The 14,947-nt window shown below is 39.3% G+C and overlaps 1 protein-coding gene across 1 annotated transcript; it reads right to left on the bottom strand.

Annotated features, from left to right (window-relative positions):
• Nucleotides 1–6,578: 6,578 nt before the first annotated feature.
• On the bottom strand, nucleotides 6,579–7,391 carry LOC137710227 (small ribosomal subunit protein mL104 (rPPR9)-like). Its single transcript, XM_068449165.1, has one exon. It carries the CDS (start codon nucleotides 7,389–7,391, stop codon nucleotides 6,579–6,581), a length of 813 nt encoding a protein of 270 aa, XP_068305266.1.
• Nucleotides 7,392–14,947: the final 7,556 nt, after the last annotated feature.

The following is a 14,947-nucleotide window of genomic DNA, read 5'->3' as shown; positions in this document are numbered from 1 at the left end:
AAATTCTTGAAGAAGAAGAATCCAACGGATAAGCCTCGACTTTGCTTCCTTTTTCGTGAGCAAGTACCTCAAAGCTGCATGATCAGAATAAACGATTACTTTAGTACCAATTAAATATGAACGGAATTTATCTAAAGCAAAAACCACAGCTAGAAGTTCTTTTTCCGTCATGGAGTAGTTCAATTGGGCATCATTGAGAGTCCGTGAGGCATAGTATATGACATGCGGCCGCTTGTCTCTTCTTTGTCCTAGAACAGCTCCTAATGCATAGTCGAATGCATCGCACATGAGCTCGAACGGAAGGCTCCAATCTGGAGGTACAATAATGGGGGCCGAGACTAGCTTCTCCTTGAGTTGGTTAAATGCCGAATTACACTTTTCATCAAACTTGAATGGCACATCTTTTTGAAGCAATCGGCAAAGAGGGTTGGACATCTTGGAGAAGTCCTTGATAAAACGCCTATAGAACCCTGCATGGCCAAGAAACGAACGTACCTCTCTAACCGAAGTAGGAGAGGGTAAGTGACGTACAAGGTCTATTTTCGATTTATCTACTTCAATTCCTTTTTCTGAAACAATATGTCCTAAAACTATACCTTGTTTCACCATAAAGTGACATTTCTCCCAATTCAAGACAAGGTTAGTTTCAACACATCGTTTCAAAATTAAGGTCAGATTATCCAAGCAATTATCAAATGAACTCCCAAATACACTGAAATCATCCATGAAAACCTCAATGATATTTTCAACAAAATCAGAAAATATACTTACCATACACCTTTGGAAAGTGGCCGGTGCGTTGCATAAGCCAAATGGCATGTGACGATAAGCAAATGTTCCAAAGGGACATGTGAATGTGGTCTTCTCTTGATCATCCGGGGCTATCACAATTTGGTTATATCCAGAGTATCCATCAAGAAAACAGTAAAAAGCATGACCGGCTAACCTTTCGAGCATCTGGTCGATGAATGGCAAAGGAAAATGATCTTTCCTAGTCATGGCATTTAGCTTCCGGTAATCGATACATACTCGCCATCCAGTCTGAATGCGTGTAGGCACGAGCTCATTCTCATCATTCTTGATAACAGTTACTCCGGACTTCTTGGGAACGACTTGAACTGGAGAGACCCAACGGCTATCGGAGATAGGGTAGATCACTCCGCAATCCAAAAGCTTGATTATTTCCTTCTTCACCACTTCCATCATCGGAGGGTTGAGACGGCGTTGAGCCTCTCGGGATGGCTTAGTCCCCTCCTCAAGAAGTATACGGTGCATGCATGTGGTAGGGTTTATTCCTTTAATGTCGGCCAAAGTCCACCCTATGGCCGTTTTGTGCTCTCGAAGCACCCTCACAAGCTTCTCCTCCTCCATTGCCGTGAGACTTGATGAAATGATGATGGGCAATGTTTCGCCTTCTCCCAAAAACACATACTTCAAATGGTCCGGCAACGGCTTAAGTTCAAGCGATGGTGCCTGAACAACAGAAGGTAGCATCTTAGTGGAAACTGAATTTGAAAGTGAGAGTGGAACCTTACCATATTGTTGTGGCAATGACTCAAGGGCTGCCACAACCTCAATTATTTCTTCACTAGAACCCATTGCAAAGAATTCCTCCTCCTTGCCGTGGCCTTGCATTGGCCCAAATCCTTCATTTTTGCGCTCTATAGCCTTAGTGATGGTTGTTTCCAGGGCGTCCTCGTTCAATTCTTCAAGGTATACCTGCGCCAAAGAATCGATAACATCAATGGAAAAACAAGAATGGTCATCAACGGGATATCTCATAGTTTCAGAAATATTAAAATCAATCACTTCCCCATCGAATTCCATTGTCAAGGTGCCTTTGTATACATCAATCTTCGTTCGGGCCGTCTTCATGAATGGCCTACCAAGGAGAATCGGCAAAGATGTAGAATGGGCTGAATCCTCCATGTCTAGGACGTAGAAATCAGCCGGAAAGATCAAATCATTCACCTGCACTAAGACATCTTCCAATACGCCCTTTGGATAGGCATTAGATCTATCGGCCAACTGAATAATCACACCATCATTTTTCAATTCACCAAGGTTCATTGAAGCATAAATAGAGTATGGCATGACGTTAATTGAAGCTCCTAAGTCTAACATAGCATGTTCGAACTTAGTTTGACCAAGAATACAAGGGATTGTAAAGCTACCTGGATCTTTGCACTTTGGTGGTAACTTTCTTTGTAAAACAGCGGAAACGTTCTCACTTACCCTTACTACCTCTTTATGTGACGCCCTCTTCCTTGTAGTGCATAATTCCTTCAAGAACTTAGCGTATTTGGGCACTTGCTTTATGGCATCTAGGAGCGGGATATTGACTTGAACTTTCCGAAAGGTCTCTAGAATGTCCTTCTCGGCTTCTTCCTTCTTTGATTGTGCAAATCTGCGAGGGAAAGGAACATTGGGCAGATTAGTGTTCGAAATCACAACATTTGGGACAACATTACCTGAGATGGACAGATGGGAAGGTTTAGATGGTTGCGGCTTGGGTGGTGCTACACTCGCCGTGGGGTCGGATTGCTCATCTTCCTTGTTTTGGGCAGATTCATGTGCTTTGCTTCCCGCTTCTTTTAAACTTCTTAGGGTGATAGCTTTTGCAGATTCGAAGCCACCCTTTGGATTGACCATCGTAGTGCTTGGTAACTTACCATTCTCACGAAATTGTCCCAAAAATTCGGCCATTTGTCCCATTTGTTTCTTTAGTTCATTCACCTCCTTTGCTTGGTTCTGCATTCCCTGCGCCATTGTGGTTAATAATTGATATGTTTTATCATCATTCATAGACGTACCTGAGTTGGTTTGGGATGATTGTGCTTGAGGAGGTGGTTGTGGTGCCATTGGCCTTGGAAAGAAACCCGGAGGTTGTCGGAATCCACTTTGTTGGGTAGGTTGTTGTGCATCTCTCCATCTGAAATTTGGGTGATCTTTCCAACCTGAATTATATGTGTTAGAATATGAATCGTTCCTTGGTTGGTTTTGATTCCCATAGCCCATGGCATTGGCAGATTCCCACCCTCCGTTCTCAATTAATTGAGGGCATGTCTCGGATGGATGCCCTTGAATGGAGCATACACCACAGATTGTAGCTCCTTGCGCTTTGGGGCCCTCCACAAACTGCGACAACATAGATGTAAGGTTAGCCATTTGGGATTGTAATTCGGAAATAGAACTTACCTCATTTACATGATGTGGCCGTGGGGCGTCTCTCTGCCCAACACCTTCATATTGTTGTGCATTTAGAGCACGGTTTGCAATTAGGGTCTTGGCTGCCATAGGTGTTTTGTCCACCAATGCACCTCCCACCGAAGCATCGAGCATTTGCCTTTCAATGGGAAGAAGGCCCTCATAGAAGTATTGAAGGAGAAGCTCCTCCTTCATTTGATGTTGAGGACATGATACAACAAGGGCTTTAAAACGCTCGTAATATGCCGGAAAAGATTCTCCTTGACTTTGTTGGATTCCGCTAATTTTCTTCCTTAAGAGAATGACTTTTGAAGTAGGGAAGAACTTCTCCAAGAACGCTCTCTTCATGCTCTCCCAAGAACTAACGGTCCCGGGTGCCAATTCATAAAGCCAATCCTTAGCCTTTTCCACAAGAGAGAATGGAAAAGCCTTTATCATCAGAATGTTCCCATCAACATTTATGGGTGTCATGCTCGAACAAACAACCTCGAACTCCTTGAGATGCTTGTTGGGATCTTCCATGGAAAGCCCATGGTATTTCGGAATGTGGTGCAACAAGCTTGACTTCAACTCGAATTCATCAGTCTTGCCTTGGGCAGCCTCGGGGTATTGAATGTAAAGAGGGGCTGCATTGGCCAAACCCGAGGCAGAAAGCTCTTTGATGGTTCGATTGTCCATGGCCATGGTTGGTACTTCTTCTTTAACCCAATCTGGGGCTTCCTCTTCTACTTCAGGTTCGGGACTAGGAGGATTAGACTCTTGCAATTTCTTGTTCCTTCTCAAAGTCCTCTCAAAATCACCGTCAAAGTCGGAGATATGCTCACGAACAGGTTGTGAGCTACGGGTCATAAACTAGTACCTACACACAAAAGTAAACAAGATAAATAACCAACTTAATAGACTTGGCACAAGTAAGAAAACAAGTTGCCACACACGGCACAAAAACAAAACACATACACACGGTGCAAAAAAAAAAAAATTAAAACAAAACAGAAACTAAACAATTTAAACAAGACTCAAGATAAGGGATTAGCAAATTTGCCAATCCCCGGCAACGGCGCCAAAAATTGATGCGTGATTTATACGCACACAAACTAAACCCTATTTGTGACAATTGTAGTAATGATGTAAGTATGGATCGTTCTAACCGGGGATTAACTAGGGATGCTAAACACTTGACTTAAATAAATAAAACTAACTTTTAAAACACTAAGACAAACTTAAAAGACTCAAAACAAGTTCAAAAGACTCCAAATACTTAAAAACATAAAATAAGACAAATCAAATGATTAAGACTTAACAAAATAAGGGGGGGAAGTTTGATTTGACGAAAATTGAAATAACAAAACAAGTTAATAAACTAAGCAAATTGTAAAACGAATAAACGTAAATATGAATGTGATGAAAATATGGATGATGGAATAGCCAAGGGGTTCTTCTCCACACATGTTACACTTGCAAAACAAGATTGACTTTCGGTTGGTCTTTCGATAAATTATGAAACTCAATGCCCCAAGTTAATTAGGTTCGCTTAAATTAACTTTCAGATTTCCCTAGATTCATTGGATTGAATGGGATACGCATTACAACCAAATTATTCTTAATCAAAGTCCCTAACTATGGAATACGCATGATAGAGACATTCAACCAAGATCATTAAGTTCAATGAAAATTATAAGTGTTGACGAGGCATTCGTTACTATGGAATACGCATGAAACTTATGCCAAGAATTCGTTTAACGCGATTGTTTATAAACAACCTCCACTACTTGTGAATATAAGTTCGTAACTATTAGGTGAAACTCACTTATATTCTAGCGTCATATTCATGCATGAAAATTAAGCGCGCATTCTTAATAAACGTACATAAATAAGTTATCAATCAAACGGTTAAACGAATTGAATCCACAACTTATGAAATTCCAACCAAAAGTAATCAATTCATATTGCAAGTATAAACATAGTTTCGAATCACCCCCTAGCTAAAGGGGGGTTTAGTTCCTCATAACTTTGAAATCAAAGAAACACCTAAACATTCCAACAACTCAAACTTGAATTGTATGAACGTTTAGGCACTCTTCTCTTCCATTACAAAACAAAGAAAATTGAATTTAAACATTGAAATCAAAGAAACACCTAAACATTCCAACAACTCAAACTTGAATTGTATGAACGTTTAGGCACTATTCTCTTCCTCGTTGTTGTAGCACAAGGTCTAAGGTGAGCTTTGGGGATTATGTGAAGTGTTTTGGAGGGATGGGAAGTGGTTGGATAGTGGCTGCAATGGAGGAGAAAAACTGCACAGAAATGGAAGAGTGTATGGGGAGTGAATGAATGAATTGTATGAATGCAATGCATGGTTTTATAGGGAGAGAATGGATGGGAGAACATGTGAATGGCAGCTAGGAATGATTAAAGAATGGAATGTTAGGTTGGAAATGCATGTGAATGCAAGGAGGAAAGCTGAAAATGCAAGGGAAGCTCACGGCACAATGTTGTTTTGCTTCTTGAAATGCATGTGAATGCATGTGAGTGCAATATGAAAAGAATGACTAATTAATGTATGTAGGATGCAGCTAGGTTGGAAAGGTGTGGATTGTGGCTGCAATTTAGGGAAAGGAAATAGGTTTAATGCATAAATAAAAGGGCAAAGTGGCTGCAATGATGAAGAAAAGCTGGAATTGGTGTGGAAGGCACGGCAAAGACTTGTTGTTTGTGTGAAGTGTGTGTGAATGCATGTGAGTGGCTGATTTGTGGTGCAATGATGAAAAGTTGCACGTGGGTTAGGTTGGAATTGCATGTGGAATGGATGGAATGAAGGGGAAGTCACGGCATTGAAGGTGTTTTGTGCTTGAAATGCATGTGAGTGCATGTGTGTGTAAATGGGTGAAAATGTGGGTTAAAGTGATGCATGGCTAGGAAATGTGAGTGAATGATGTGCATGTGTGTGAATGCATGTGGAATAAAGAAGAGTATGGAAGTGAATAAATCATAATATGGCTAGTTTAAAGGGCTAGGGTTTAAGTACATAGAATGGGCCTAAAATAGGTTGGTTTGCATGGCATAGAATGTTTGATTTGGGCTAGAGGTTTTCCATGGCTCAAAGGATTTGTTTGATTGGGCTAGGCCCTTTGTTTTATGTCCCCAAAGAGCATACAAGGCTTCAATTTCGTCCATCCTCTTTGCTCCATGATTAAGCTATCCAATCCATGCCCAAAAGTGCCCCAAATAGCCTCAAAATGCACTTTCTTGCTCCCTAAGCCCTTAGAACCTGAAAACACACAAAAGAAGCATAAAGGACTAAAATAACTAGAGAAACATAACGTAAATGCACGAGAACAAGCCATTTAAATCGCATGAATATGCTCCTATCACCCATCAACACACCAACCCTTGATCAGCAAATCACACATATACCCATCAGGGAAAAACTCATTGGCCAAACCCTTCACCATTTTCTCAGCATTGCCTGCAAACCCGTTTTCGCAGAGCTTTTCGATAACCAATTTCAGCGAATCTTTTTCGCGCTTCAGCCCATAATCCTTCTCCATCTTCTCAAAGAAAGAAACAGCCTGAGCAGGCCTCCCAGCTCTCACCAGCCTATCAATGGCGGAAGCAAAAGTTTTCGCCCCAGCAACTCCACCTGAACTCACAATCACATCGTGGGTCACCTTGAAATCCTTCCTCCTGCCAAAGTAATCCACAAAATACGATAGGGTCTCGTCGGTGTGCTCGAAATTACGGTTCGAGATCAGCCACTGGTTAAACCCAAGAACCGTACGGTCGGCCTCGGGGGACTGATTAAGTACGGAGAGGACCAGGGAAGGGGTTGGAGTGATGTGAGAGAAGCTCAACTGGAGGCGTTGGGTTACGGAGAGGGGGTCGGAGCTGGGGTCCTGGAGGAGCTCGGAGGAGAGAGACTGAGCCAATTCGGATTGATCTGCATCTTGGGTCGGTGGGGCGGAGGACGAGAAGGGTTTAGAGAGAGAGAAATGGGGTAGACAGAGAAAGTGGGAGCTTGTTGCGGTGGTTATGGCGGGTTGGGAATGGCGCAAATGGTTGGGGTTTTGGGAGAGAACCGGGATGTGGGTTTGGAGTGTTTGGGAAGACGACGGCGATGAAAAGGAGCTGGAGAGATAGCGGAGGAGAAGCCGCCGGAGTTGCAGAGACTGTAAAGGCCACATTTTGAGAGAGAGAGAGAGAAGCTCACTGTGAGAGCAGGGTTTTTGATTGTTCCTTAGCTACCAAAACGCAGCGTTTGGTTCAGTTTTCTATGAAATGGGCTGCTCCTAATGTGGGCTCAGGATGACTTCTTATTTTTCACCCAAAATTGGTCTGTTGATGTTACTTTTGTTGGGCTTCAAGCCCAAGACAAACTGAAACCAAAACTTGAAAACTCGATAAAGTAACTTTGCACATTTTAGTTTTTAATTTTTTTGAAAAATAAAAGCTGAAAGTAGTTATCAAACGAGATTTTCAGTTTTAAAAAAGAAATTGAAAACTAAAACAATAAGAATGCATATGGTACTAAAACAACCGTTTTGATCTTCTCGTATTGGTATTAAAACGATGAAAAGTGAATATGGATCATGGATGTGCTCTAGAACCCGGCACACTGCATGGTTATCTAAGCTAGCTAGGAAAGACTAAGGCAAATTATAACAAGCATCGACGTTATTATTAATATGAAATTTGAACTCAGAACTTCGTCCAACTAAATAGTAATTGAGTGTTACTAAACTAAATGATCATGCACCTAACCAAGAACTTAGTAGTTTAAACAACTGACCGCCTAATCTCTTTTGGCAGTCAATAATACATAAGCAGTCAAACTTTCTCTCACAAACCATGTTTTTGAACACCAGATACCATATCATAAAAGGCCTACAGAGAGGCAAACATACATACAATAAACAGGCAGTGACAATGGGTAAACCACAAAGACCCCTCCACCAAGTAGAGGTGTCAGCCCTAGCACCACCAAAACAAATTAATGAGGACAAGGTAGTCCGTCATTGTTCAATACAAAGACCAACGAAGATGGGGGCCTAACGACCCAAACGACATCACTCATCTCCGTAAAACCACCCGATGCAATCTTGTGAGCCACGCCATTTGCAGAACGGGGCACCCAAGACCATCGGCAATCAAAGAACTTCCCCCCCAGTTGTTTAACCCGAGCCAGCACCGGGAAAGCCTCCCAACTACCCCTAGACAGCGAACTAGATAAACAATTAATCGCTTCAAGGGAGTCCGACTCAAGAATTACATACCTTATTCCCAACTCGTCACCAAGTTGGCACCCGTACAGCAACGCATAAGCCTCCGCTGCAGCAGCAGAAGGAGCAGATATAGCATACCGCGCTGCAGCCACGAATTTTCTCTCCATGTCCCGCGCAATCAATCCAACAAATCCCATCTTTGAGGCCTTGGACCAACTAGCATCCACATTAATCTTCACAAAAGGAAAGGCCAGAGCACACCACCGCGCCACCTGGGTACCCCTCCTCCCGTCACCCCCTCCCCTAACCCCAGCCATTGCCTTAGCACCAAAAAACGAGCTCATAGCCGCAGAAACATCCGCCAAGACTTTTAAAGGGTTAACAGACATCCCTTTGAAAACAAAATCACAATGAGCTTTCCAAATACACCAACATGTAAAAACAATATAAGATTGTCTCCACATTGTATCTCCAAAGTTGCATAAAGTCGGAGAGAATACCTTCTGAATCCAGTCCAGCCAAGACGGGAGAGAAAGACGATCCAATTTATACCCCAAAGCCCCACCAAACCAAATTGGCTCAACCCAAGAGCAAGCAAGGAAAATGTGCTCAATGGTTTCATCATGGCAGCAGCAAATAGGACAAGTAGAGTTCAGAGAGGACCGTCGTCGGTACAAGGCTTCCCGAGTAGGAAGACAATTATGCACTGTAAGCCACAAGAAATGTTATGCACACCATTATATGTTAGATTTGTCAAAAGTTGCCTCTTAGGCTATAAGCTAGCGCACTCCCCTTAATTTTAATTACATTCCAGTTGAGAAGTATATTAGTATAATCATATAGACACTTAACTTTTTTTCTCGCGTCAAAAAGGTGAGAAATTGCGTATGTGTGTGTGTGTCTATATATATATATATACATATATATACATATTCTTTTTACATTGAGATGGATGCACATTGGGACTTCTATACATATATATATATATATATATATATATATATATACATATTCTTTTTACATTGAGATGGATGCACATTGGGATTGAAGTGGTTCCAAGACTATCTAAAGTATGAGATATATGCATGTGAAGGTCTTCTGAGGACCCTTTGAATATTTGGTATGTTTCCTTTTTGTGCACACCAAGTGTCTGGGGAGATATCTCTTGTAGGTTGCGTCAACAACATTCGACAATTTTTTTTATTATCACTCATTAGATTGTTTCAGCATATGTCGATATCTTTTGACATGTGCAAAACTTGATTTAGCTAACGACAACAAGCCCACAAGTCTTCAACGAAATGCCTCGGTGAATAAATTGCATTATGTGTCTATTTAAAAAACTTGGACTTTTAACACTGAGAGCTTCCAAGGTTTGAACCCTAGATCTGCCACTAGTAGTGGCAAAAAGCAATAATACTTATGCACTCTAGTGTGGGTTTGATCCCCATCTTCATCCCCCCTAACAACTAACAATTTAAGCCATTAACGATATCGTTTGAAAAAAAACCACTAAGATGAGATGGTCACTCTCTCCGCGTAATCATCATTAACTATTGTGATTGTCATCATTGTAAATCACATAATGATAGAGATGATGAAGAAGGGAATGCATAATTATAGAAGCATGTAGAAGGACATGTCTTTGCGGATCCCATTTAACACTAATAAAGAATAAACAAATTAAACATCAAAGCTTTCTTAGGACCCACATATAATTGTTAAGATAAACTAAACTACTCATTTCCGTTAATACATGTGTGAAACCATTGCCGCAGCAATACAACTTGGATTTCAAAAAATTTATGTACCCTACAGCTGGGTCTGGTTTTTCTTCCTATCTGGGATCACAAAGAAAGTCCCTATTGATCGATCAATTGTCCGGCCTATTGACATCACTAATTATATGTGCATATGTACAATTATATGCAGAGTTGAGCAAAGTGGCCCATGCAAATGGGATGAGGAAGGAGCTAGCACAATTTGCTTTTTCTCAATTTTTTGTTTAATTTAACATGTTAGTTGTTAAAGGGGAAATCTTTTGAAATGTCTTAAGAACTTATACATTTTTTTTTAATTTTTCATATGAACATAAAGAATATCATCCAACTTTACCATTGGATTTTGTTCAAAAAAAAAAAAAAAAAAAAAAAAAAACTTTACCATAGGATCCCCAATGACTTTACATTTTTAAGCCATCTTTACTTTGAAACACAAAGAAGCAAGTGCAGATCATTCCCCTTTTTTGAACGGCAAAACACTTAGATCCTTGTATGCCAGATCAACCTCCTTTTTGTATATTTTGAGAAACCCTAGAATTATTTTTGTCGAAGGCAAACTTATTATAAAGGGAAGTGTCCAAAATAACCCTGAACACAAGTCATGTGCCTTGCTAATGACTTATTTTGAATAAAGATAAATTACTTTAAATTTTAATTCATATGACAAATAAAAAAATAAAAAGTGTAGCAGTTCATATGGTATTCAAAATAAATTTGTTTGTTAAAACATATGTTGGAAAAGCATCCAACAAGAGCATATAATGAACCCCTGTACCCACATAATATTTATAAAAAAACAACAATTAGTTGATCCTTGATCATGATCCCAGCCACTTGATTAATACGCATGAAATTATGTAAAGCGACTGTGGTTTTATAGAATATCTTGCCACAATATGCATGATACGATATAATTAATGGTAAAAAATAATTTAGTTTAGTAGGGGTTTGTGGTTAGGGTGGTGGACGATGATTCGCCCAGACGTGCTTCTTTAGGGTTTCGGACTTAGCTAGGGTTTTCCAGTCGACGGAGTAGGCAGCCTGAATTGTACTTACTCATTCTTTATTGAAAACTTGGTTAGCCAAAATCATGATGACCTCTTCTCCTCATGGAAAAACATGAAGATAAGTGTGGGGTTGATCTGCTCCATGCTTGTTGTAATGGTGATTTGGTATTATGATCCGTTTTAAACTCTGTTAGATGGGTTCTGTAGGTGCATGCCATTGATTTTTATGACTTGCACAGGTTTGTCTTTGGTAATCCAGCCTACTAATAGCTTGTCTCTTTAAACAATTTTCAACGTTCAATTTTTTATAATCCATCTTAACCGTTCATTCCCGGTCTACTCAGTAGTCCCAAACCATTGAAGAAAAATTGGACTTTTCACATATAACTCTTCATTCCCGGTCTACTCAGTAGTCCCAAACCATTGAAGAAAAATTGGACTTTGCACATATAACTCTGTCGTTTCAATTTCCACGCATATTGGTAAGGAAACAAAACAGTATTGTTAGATATTCCCTCAATATCTTGATGTTTCCATTGTAATTAAGGAACAAAATTGGGGGCTAGGTTCATTTTTGCGAGTGGAGAGTAGGCATGAGTTGTAGTTATCTCACGATCAAACCTTGATGTGTAGTTACGCTTGACTAATCCAAGAACAAATTAACAATCTAGTTAGAAAGCTTTATATAGAATTAGAGGTTATGGGGGAAAAAATAAGAAAAAATGGTTATGAACTATATGCAAGCAAAGGCAGTAGCAATATTCAGTCTTGTAATATTCAGATGCAGAAATATGGAAGGCTTAGAGAAGAAGATGGAAAAACTGGGATTCAAAGCCTGACGTTTATTGGTGGATAAATTAAAGAACGATTCCTTTTACGAGTATTTTTTGCATCAACACAATAACCTAAATTCGCTTTGCAACCCACAAATTTAGGCTTTGGGATACTAGCTAGCTTTGCTATAGATGCCAAGTAGTGACTCACATAATTCTTTTTCAAACTTTTGGCATCCAATATTTTCTGGTATAGATCCTTGCGTGATCACATGCGGAAATGTTTTGTGACTTTATTGACATGATACCACAAACATACATGTGGCTAGATTGGTAAAAGGGTGACCCCAAGCAAACAAAGTTTTTCATTTGGAAACGTTTATCGTACGTAGCCTTACTTGTACTTTGTAAAGTAACTGTTTCCACAACTCGAATCCAAGGGAGCAACCTGTCACAACACCTCGCTTAATTTGTATTTGGATATCATGAAGTTGTCACAACACTTCCAAAACTGCAACAAATTTAGACATGTTTTTTTTAGAAGCTAATACATCTGTAACGCTTTAGCTAATTTAGAACACATTAGCCTCGTTTGATAGAGAGGTTTTACAAATTTCTTATTTTGTCCAAGTTGAAGGTTACTCATGAACACTGGTTGTCCTTTTTAATCATACCATTTTCAATGGCGAAGCCAAAATTTTGAATTAGGAGGGACCCCTAAAAAATGTTTAAAAAAAAAAAAAAAAAAAAAAAACATTGCAACACTATCAACAACACCAGCACTGCAAAACGCTCACGAATTCATTTCTCAGCCATCGTCTGGTCATCATCTCAGCCACTACTTTGCTACTTTAGATTTTGGTCCGGTTTTGATGTTTGCTAAGTGATGATGGTGTTGATTGTACAATTCAACTCATTTTCATCAATACGTTTCGATCAGTTGGGAGCTGTGTAAAATTGGGAAGAAAACAACCTAATAGAAAGGGCTAACGAGAACATGAAAATCACACATGGATGGAAGCAGAATTCAAGCTTGTCAACAACTACCAACACCATGTGAAAAATATTAAACTCTAGAAGGACAAGATCTTTCGCCTACTTCCTTTCTCTCTGGTTGGGATAAATCTAGTTTTTCTTTGCGAAAATAATGCCAGGGTAGACCCGGGACCATTCTGGTCCCTTCATGGCCCCGCCCTTGATGATTTTTATGAGGATTAGTAGAGATATCTTTTCTCTTAGCCACTACTTTGCTACTTTGGATTTTGGTCCGATTTTGATGTTTGCTAGTTGATGATCGTGTTGATTGTACAATTCAACTCATTTTCATCAATATGTTCCGACCAGTTGGGAGCTGTGTGTAAAATTGGGAAGAAAACAATCTAATAGAAAGGGCTAACGAGAACATGAAAATCGCATATGGATGGAAGCAGAATTCAAGCTTGTCAACAACCACCAACACCATGTGAAAAAAATTAAACTCTAGAAGGACAAGATCTTTCGCCTACTTCCTCTCTCTTTGGTTGGGATAAATCTAGTTTTTCTTTACGAAAATAATGCTAGGGTAGGTCCGGGACCATTCTGGTCCCTTCATGGTCCCGCCCCTGACCATTTTTATGGGGATTAGTAGAGATATCTTTTCTTCATGAGTTACTTTCAACTTGAACAAAATAAGAATTTTTTTTATCAATCTCTTCATTTAAAATATCTTCAATATAGTGAATACTCATACTCAAATCAATTATTTGTATCAAACGAGGCCATTAAGTCTGGTCTTTGTATTTGATTTTATAATTTATACGTTGTATGATAACAGGAATTTTGGAATCTCAAGGGGTTCCTCTACAGTATTTTTTTTTTTTTTTTTTTTAAGGACTTAAAAAGATATAAACATGTGGCTGGAGGCATATAATTATCTGAACTCTGAGAACCAATACATTATGTGCAATAGATAGTGATATTTATTTCATCATCCTATATTCTTTTTCTTTCATTTTCTCATGTCATTATCGTGTGCATTGTGTGGATCCTTTGCACGGATGTATATGCCATTTGCTGACAGTGTTCACTATCCATAAAATCAGCATATTGCATACAATATATAGACACACACGTATATACAAACACAAAAAGCGATTAGGGATCCTATCTTAGATGAAGATGAAAGAGTACACTACTCTAGCCAACTTGATTAAGCATGCTGCTATATTTTGCGTTATTTTTCTACTATTGATCGTGAGACTTAAGATTAATAGGGACTAGGAGGAAAGGAATATATATATAGGTCGGGATATGGCGGTGTGAGTGACTCAGAATCAGTTCATGGAAGAAGGCCAAAAAAGCAATCTACTTGCATGCAATGATGAAGATAAAAAAAGAAAAAAAATATGTTAGCTTAATTGGATATTCAAATCTGTTTGCATCTTTCTTTCTTTATAGCTGGAAAAAGGGAGCAAGGCTTTTCACAGGCACATCTTTCACCAAAATATATTCTTTAGGAAGGATTTGGACCTCACAAACAAGGGTGAGAGTTGAGCCATATCATTGTTTGGTTCAGCTAGGTTCTTGTTCCTCAATCATTTAAAAGCAATTCTGCATTGAAAAAAGATCAAATTAATAAATAAAAAAATCTAGGGAAATATTCCTTAATTTTATTGGTTTTTAACACAGATAGCTAGCCCTTAATTAAGGAATCTTAGCCGTGAATTATTTTCCATCTTTAATTTTCGCATTCAAAACATCAAAAAGTTCATGAAGAGTCACACTTTAAGAGAATTTCCTTAGCCTTTCCCTTCTAAAATATACTATATATGATCAGGTACTCTGGATTAAATAACGAACGTTCCATTATCATTTCTTTACTCATGTGATAAATTCACTCGGGTGTAGCTAGTGACCAACTTATCTTATATTGACCACAGGGTTGACCATATTTAACAAAAGTAAATAGAAATTGATCA

Source organism: Pyrus communis, chromosome 12, assembly GCF_963583255.1.
Source record: "Pyrus communis chromosome 12, drPyrComm1.1, whole genome shotgun sequence".
NCBI classification, from domain to species: Eukaryota; Viridiplantae; Streptophyta; class Magnoliopsida; order Rosales; family Rosaceae; genus Pyrus; species Pyrus communis.
This window is presented reverse-complemented; position numbering and strand designations above follow the sequence as displayed.